Consider the following 8,576-nt stretch of genomic DNA (forward strand, 5'->3'; position numbering starts at 1 on the left):
ACTGCTCGCAAACCATAATGTCAACAACTTCTCTGCATGAACTCTTCCCCCCCTTCAAAAGACCCCTGAAATTAATAAAATGATGACTGCAGACTGCAGTATCACATTTGTTAATCACGTTAGAAGTATCAGTTTGAGGCTTTACTTGTACTATATTCATATTAGAAGTATTACAATACTAAGGATTGACATTTTTCCTTTATATGATCTTTTAATTGTTCCGATTTTCGACAGTGATTTTATTTTACAAAGAACGGTACATTAAGCCAGACATTCAAGTAGCTATATCATGGATTAAATCTTATTGAAGTCAAGTCAAATATTACAAATAAAAGCCCCAACAACAAAACTGTCCCCAATGATATGTGCAGCTCAGCATTTCATTGCTTTCTTAAAAAGAAAGTCTCTAACACAAAGTGGTAAATGATACACAATAGCCATGACAGTCGAGTAATGGCCATAGGAGAACCATGCAGGTGGTTTCTTCCTAAGGACAGCAGCTACAGTGTGTTTAGCAAACTCATCTGTAGGTGTAGATCTTGACCTCTGAGATAATAGAGCTCTCTCTCGGATTGCTGCTTCGAATGGCTTGAAGAGTTTCCACTCTGGCATGCGATTGTAGATCGCTATGCCAGAATTTCCGATATTTGACTTCACAGCTCCAGGGACAACATTCACAACATCAATTCCAAAATGTCCAAGTTCCAATCTGTATGTTGAAAATAACAAAAATTATAAAATATAAAGGAAAAGGGTCAAAATGGTAAACAATGGCAAAGTCCAGCCACCAAATCCTAAATAGTGTTCTGTTGCATCTACCAAAATTTGTTCTTAGTAATGTAATATAGTACGAGTCAAGGCTCAAACTGATACTTTATAAACACACACACCACGTTGGTTCTTGAAAATGAAAGTATTAAAAAAAATAAATTTAAATGTCTGTCAAATTAGTCTTCTTTAAGATGAGTTTTAGAGACATTTTTGGTCTCCATCATGAACAATTTTAACTGACATTTGAGATTCTTAAAAATCAGTTTGATATTTTCTATATGGTATCAGGGAACAAAGAGAAAGAGGTTTCATTTCAGTGTTTTTTCCACTAGATTGATCAGCCGATATCTAAAAGCATGAACATACATAGCAAAAACGAAAAATCTTCTGCATAATTATTAAGTGAAACATATGCATAATCATTGTTGCGATAGGTGAACGCAGGTGATTCATTGTGCTTGTTTTAATCGTCTTTTGAGTGATTTTTTTAGCATGTCTTGTGCTAGTGTGCATTAAGCCTTCAATCTGCGTCCCTATGTCACATTTTGTGTCCAAAGTGGTTTCACCGCAACTTTTTGGAAGCTACAAACCAGTAAAACTACCGCCAGTGATTTCCATTCACATAGTATTGTAACTCTAACTATAACACCAAGGTCCCCTTCATGAACACTAAAAACCAACGGTTTCTATTAAAACAAACAGATTTCTATAACCATTTGAGTTCCTTCTAGTTGATTTGATGCAGACATGAACAAGATTAAAACAAGTTTGAAAAAAGAAAAAAAAAACCTTAATGTATCTGTCAAAGCATGAAGAGCAGCTTTAGAAGCACTGTAAGCACCCGTCCAAGGTCCAGATGCCAAACCGGTGACACTGCCAACGTTGACAATCTTTCCCTGCTTCCTAGTTGCCATGTGAGGAACCACAGCCTGAACCATTCTCATGGAACCTGCACATTAGTACAACAAATTATAAAAAAAAATTCATGAAAAGCCAAATAAACTTCAATCAAGGCGAGAGTAGAAGAAATACTCAAATCCATTTACAAGAAACCGAACATAAAAATTCCACAAAACCAAAAAAATAATAATATTAACAACATTGATAAATACCAAAGACTTAATTCATTCATATACATTGTTGGATCATGATCCTCTTCTGTCCTCCTTCTCCAGTTTTGTCTCCAGTCCAATTCTCAGTCGACAATCATTGGATTTTATCCAATGATTGACTTGCAAAAAATGGTTTGGTATATCAATCATAGATTAATTGAAAGACTGAGATTGCACAAAATAAAAAACATGAGACAACAAACCGGAGAGGATCCAAATCATAGTACATTGTTGGTGTAAATATGTTTTACATTGTCAATTGTCAATCAATCATGACCGTTATATCATTAAAAACATTTAACTTTAATCAAAACTACTTCTAAAATCACACATCATCCTGTATGATTTATAGTGATTTGTTGAAACTTTTTATACTTAGCATCAAAATTAAACTCAATAGAGCCAAATTGATCAGGATCATCAAAGTTTGAACCATTGTCTTACTACTACTCGAACAAACTTTACTTATCTCCTGATCGAATTCCCAATTATCATACACCTTTCTCCTAACACAAAAATACCAAAATGAATTTGAAACATAATCATACCATTTGAAAGCCATGCAGCTACTTTTTAAATATTATATAACATCAATCAATCCAATAAAGAAAAACTATTATAATATTGAATTGAACAATTATTTATTTATTTTGTTATCAAAAGAATTAGTACCAACCAAAGACATTAGTTTCAAAGGTGCTTTGAATCTGAGAGAGAGGAATCTCAGCGAGTGGGCCCACACAAGGAACACCAGCGTTATTAACAAGAACATCGATACGACCAAATTTATTCAAAACAGTATCAACAACTCTGTTAACACTTTCATCGGATTGAACATCGAGTTCTTGAAGGAAGAATTTGGGATCGTTGTCTAAGTCCGGCATGCTGGAAAGTGACCTGCTGGTGGCAACAACCTTGCAACTGTTGGCTGCGAAGGAGCGTGCAAGCGCGTGACCAATTCCTCCACCTGTACAACCTGTGATTAGAACTACTGGCTTTGAATCTTCTCTGTCATCGGCGTTGTTTTCCATTGCGTTGTGATTGTTGTTGGTGTCTGTAACAATGGGTTTTAAGCTTCATCGTATCGAGAGATATTAATTACGGAGTACCATGCGAGGAAACACTAATCTTCCGATATCGTTAATATGGACCAACATGAATGGTCCACACTGGATAACAGATATAATTTTTTTTGACACACATACATTAGTTTTTTTTAATAATGCTATCAACACACTCTTTAACAAACACACTCTAACACACTCTTTTTTATTGGTTGAAATTTACATGGGTCCCATAAAAAAATGTGGACCTATATAACTTTGGGGTTTTCTAACTTAGACCCTAGTTAGGTCTAAGTTAGCAAGGTGCACCTTTTCAATTGGACCAAAATACCCATTCTTTTTAATTAATTAACCAAAATACCCATTAATAGACGCGGATCCAGTGTCGCGCGCGTACCGAAGGACCATGGTTACAGACCGTTGATTTCCATCAGACAGCCAAGATCTGATCTCATCAAGACTGTCTGATCAATCCGACAGCCCAGATCATCCTGATCCATCAGATTCCAGCGCGTGCGCCACACTGGATTACACCCTGGAGAGAGAAAAATTTGCTTTTTAAAAGTAGGACACGTGTCACACAATGGTTGGCTGGACGTGATTTTTGTTCATTTAATACTTTGAACTCAATTATTTCGTTGTAAATTAATTTTTTATTTTTTTTTTTATACCAAAATTCATAATTTTTTTTTTCTACAAATAGAGACTTGGTTCGTTTGATTTGGACACCGAAAAAAAATGCAATTTTTCACTACCTTAATCTCATTTTTTGTCTACTAAATACGTTACTTGTGTGTTGTAATTTAACACGCACCACTCAACCAACTCACTGAAACCATTATACCAGGAAAATAATAGATAATATTCTGGAACTTTTGGTATATTTTATGAAATTTTTGGAGACCTGAAACTATTTTTAGTTAATTAAATGAGATAAAACGGTAATTAAAAACTAATGTTTGCTTCTGAAACCATTTTACTGGTAGAATGGTTGCACATAGTTGTATTCTGAAACCATTTTACTGGTAGAATGGTTTCAATGAGTAATTTATTAATTGTGTTTGCTTCTGAAACCATTTATCTGGTACAATGGTTTCAGAGAGTTGTAATCTGAAACCATTTTGCTGGTAGAATGGTTTCAGTAAGTTGATTATTAGTTATTTGCTTCTGAAACCATTTAGCTTGTAGAATGGTTGCACATAGTTGTACTCTGAAACTATTTTACTGGTAGAATGGTTTCAGTGAGTAATTTATTAATTGTGTTTGCTTCTGAAACCATTTATCTGGTACAATGGTTTCAGAGAGTTGTAATCTGAAACCATTTTGCTGGTAGGATGGTTTCAGTGAGTTGATGTAAGTAGTGAAAAATGAGATTAAGGTAGTGAAAAATTGGGTTTTTTTTTCTGTGTCCAAATCAAACGAACCAAGTCTCTATTTGTAGAGAAAAAAAATTATGAATTTTGGTATAAAAAAAAAATAAAAAATTAATTTACAACGAAATAATTGAGTTCAAAGTATTAAATGAAAAAAAATCACGCCCAGCCAATCAGACAGCGACACGTGTCCTGCTTTTAAAAAGTAGATTCTTCTCTCTCCAGGGTGTAATCCAGTGTGGTGCACGCGCTGGAATCTGATGGATTCGGATGATCTGGGCTGTCTGATTGATCAGACAGTCTTGATGAGATCAGATCTTGGCTGTCTGATGGAAATCAACGGCCTGTAACCATGGTCCTGCGGTACGCGCGCGACACTGGATCCGCGTCGATTGATGGTAATTTGGTTAATTAATTAAAAAGAATGGGTATTTTGGTCCAACTGAAAATGTGCACTTTGCTAATTTAGACCCAACTGGGTCTAAATTAGCAGCCCCTATAACTTTTATGGGACCCATATAAATTTTAACCAATAAAAGAGAGTGTGTTAGAGTGTGTTTGTTAAAGAGTGTGTTGCTAGCACTCCTCTAATTTTTTTTGACACACATACATAATCTCGAATGGATTTAGATTTGTTGCGGTTTAATTTGTAGACAGTTTCATATAGTATTAAATCTCAATCATTTATTCAAGATCAAACGGTTATGATATTTTACACAATTTTATGATTAAATTAATCTCAGCTACCAATTTTTAATCGGATAGCTAAGATAAGTTCCTGAGTAACTGGAGGAAATCCTATTTCATATCTTGAATATAGTGGGAAACGGATTTGATGGTGTAACAGCACCCTGCTGTAACAGATCTGCATCGTCCGATCTGAATTGATGGTTCAGATTGTTTAATTTAGAAAACTGTGTTTGAAATGTGTACCGTCCGATCATAAATGAATGGTCCAGATTAACTACAGCAGGAAACTGTGTTAAAAATTTACTATAAGGAATCCAGGTCCAATATAGTGAATGCAATGTCTTACAATTTTAAAACAAAATATTTTGAATTTTCTATTTAAAACTTTTATTTTTGTTTACATTTTTTTCCTTAATGGTTGTCCATAGCATTATTCCATGACGAGTTAAAAAAACCAAATCTTGACATTATAGGGATAATCGATTTTTTTTATAGGATAAGTCAAAATTCGCTAACATTAAAGGGAGGTAAACATTATTTTACCCTATAGTAATATAGGAATATCATGCGTATACAAGTCAATCTAATGATACCATCATTGTCATAGTACAATGACAATGACAATGACAATCAAATATGGATTTGGATTCGGTGTAGTCATTGACTGCATGCTGTCACATATTTCTTACCGTGTGATTTTGATCATACGATTCATAATAAAGAGATTTAATTTATAAAATGTTAATCTATAAATCATGTCGAGGATATCATAAAAGAAAATTGAGAGAAAGATAAGTGCTTTGTTTTTTTATTAGAATTGTGAACACTGATTACAAGAGTTGGAAAAGAGATAAATATATAGAGAATAATGTGCAACAACTCTGCATAATTATAGCTTGATGAATCCTAAAAAATAGAGAAGTTTCCTTTATTTGAGGAGATAAGAATACTGGTTAGTTGACTGATTTGAATTGCTGCAATTATAACCTTTAATCTCCAACAGCTCTCCATTGATTGTGCCATCAATATGAGATTTCACTTGCTGCAGTCTTGCCTTTTTCCTTCGCTGTACAACAAGTATCATAACTGCTGTCTAAGGACAGCTGCATACTGCTAATACCCTCCCTCAAACGAGGCCGAGGTTGAAGGCAGAGTTTGGGTTGAAAATGTACGAGAGCAGACTTTGACACTGGTTTAGTGAAGAGGTCAGCAACTTGATCATTGGTGGGAATGTAGTGAGTGGCAAGAAGGCCTAGTGCAACTCGTTCGCGAACAAAATGGTAATCCAATTCAATGTGCTTGCTGCGGGCATGAAAAACTGGATTGATGGTCATGTGAAGAGAACTAATATTGTCACAATAGAGTATTGGAGGTGAGGCAAGGGGAACATGAAGGTCTTTCAAAAGGAATGTCAACCATGTGAGTTCAGCTGCTGTGTTTGCCATGGCCCTATATTCAGCTTCAGTGCTGGAACGAGAGACTGTGTGTTGTTTCTTTGCACACCATGAGATGATATTTCCTCCAAGAAAGGTGCAGTATCCGGTGGTAGAGCGTCGAGTAGTAGGACAACCTGCCCAATCTGCATCAGAAAATGCAAAGAGATCAAGTGTAGTATTGGAAGTGAAATGAAGACCTACATTGATTGTTCCTTTGACATATCGTAAGATACGCCGAACCATTTTTAAATGTATAATTGTAGGAGAATGCATGAATTGGGATACATAGTTAACACAATAGGAGAGATCGGGCCGAGTAAGAGTGAGATATTGTAGAGCTCCAACAAGCCCACGAAAGTAACTTGGATCATCAAGGGGAGTGTCATTTGATGCAATCCTGGTTTTCGCTTCAAGTGGTGTGCTCATTGGCTTACAATCAACCATGTTAGCTCGTTCAAGAATAGTAAGAGCATAGTGAGTCTGGGATAGATGAAGTCCATCGGTTGTCGGCAGTATCTCAATTCCAAGGAAGTGGTGAAGAGGTCCCAAATCCTTCATAGCAAATTCAGATTGCAAAAGTTGAATGAAATCTGAAACTAGAGAAGCAGTGGATCCCGTGAGAAGTATATCATCTACATAAAGGAGAAGAATTAAAGATCCTACAGTGGAATGCAAAATAAATAAAGATGGGTCAGCCAAACTACAAAAAAAACCATAATCAATAAGAAAAGAACTAAAGCGATCAAACCATGCCCTAGGCGCTTGTTTAAGACCATAAAGAGCCTTTTGAAGTTTGCAGACATGGTTAGGGTATTGAAGATCAACGATGCCGGGAGGTTGTTCCATGTATATGTTTTCAGAAAGTACACCATGTAGAAAGACGTTTTTAACGTCTAGTTGTCGAATGGACCATTTCTGAACAAGAGCTATAGTCATGATTAATCGGATGGTTCCCGGCTTAATTACGGGGGAGAAGGTTTCGGTATAGTCCACTCCATCTACTTGGTGATATCCTTTTGCTACAAGGCGGGCTTTGAGGCGGTCTAATGATCCATCTGGTTTAAGTTTTGATTTGAAGACCCATTTAGAGCCAATAACATGTAGGTTAGGGGTGCGAGGAACAAGTTTCCAAGTTTGATTCTTATGTAAGGCCTCAAGTTCTTCATCCATGGCTGCCTTCCATCCAGGATGAGCTAAAGCTGAATGAATATTTTGCGGATTACGTGGGATGTCGGCACTAGGTGTGGTGATTAAGGCATACTTAGGATTAGGCTTTATAATTCCATGTTGTGAACGAGTAGTCATTGAATGCATAGGTAAATTTTGTGGAGATTGGGTCTGGAGAGATGATTCAGGCTCAGGCTGTAGGGTTGAAGCATTTGTCGCAAACTCAATTTCTTCTTCAGTTTGTAAATGATGTTGAGAGTTTTCAAGGTTTTCTGGGTTAGGTTGTGCGTGTTGTTCCAAATGATTGACATGCATTGTAGGGAGCTGTAAGGAAGAAGAATGCATTAAATTTGTTGGTAACGGACTTAAGCACGGTGGAGTTGGAGCTGTTTCTATCAAGTCTGCACAAGAATCAGGGTTAGTGTGAGGTAGCCAAGAGTCAAATATACTAACTACATGTGGTGTAGGAGAGGGGATTGTATTGTGATGATTACTCTTATATGGAAAAAACAACTCATCAAAAACAACATGCCGTGAGATAAAAATTTTTTTACTAGAAGGGTGAAAGCATTTATATCCTTTATGTGTATCACTATATCCAACAAAAACACAAAGAATAGTTTTTGGATCAAATTTGTGACGTCGTGTGTCCCATGTGTAGGGGAAGCATTTAGAGCCAAAGACTCGTAGTGAAGAATAGTTTGGATGTGTCCGGTGCAAGGCAAAATAAGGAGTTTCAAAATTAAGAGAAGATGATGGAAGTCTATTAATAAGATGGACAGCTGTAGTAAAGGCTTCGACCCATAGAAATAAAGGAACACCACTATGAAACAACATAGTCATACCTAGTTCACGTATTATTCTATGTCGCCTTTCAACCATACCTGTTTGTTCGGGGGTATATGGGCATGATACCTGATGGATAGTACCTGTTGCACGAAAATGAGTTGAAAGTTTGGAGTT

The 8,576-nt window shown here is 36.2% G+C and overlaps 1 protein-coding gene across 1 annotated transcript; it reads right to left on the reverse strand.

Moving 5' to 3' along the window:
* Positions 1-273: 273 nt before the first annotated feature.
* Positions 274-3,063, reverse strand: LOC123903971 (short-chain dehydrogenase RED1-like). Its single transcript, XM_045953660.1, has 3 exons — positions 2,560-3,063; positions 1,561-1,720; positions 274-709 (listed from the first exon to the last, which is right to left on the reverse strand). The coding sequence occupies exons 1-3, from the start codon at positions 2,912-2,914 to the stop codon at positions 373-375; spliced, it is 852 nt and encodes a 283-aa protein (XP_045809616.1). The 5' UTR covers positions 2,915-3,063; the 3' UTR covers positions 274-372.
* Positions 3,064-8,576: the final 5,513 nt, after the last annotated feature.

Source organism: Trifolium pratense, linkage group LG2 (assembly GCF_020283565.1).
Source record: "Trifolium pratense cultivar HEN17-A07 linkage group LG2, ARS_RC_1.1, whole genome shotgun sequence".
Taxonomy (NCBI): Eukaryota; Viridiplantae; Streptophyta; class Magnoliopsida; order Fabales; family Fabaceae; genus Trifolium; species Trifolium pratense.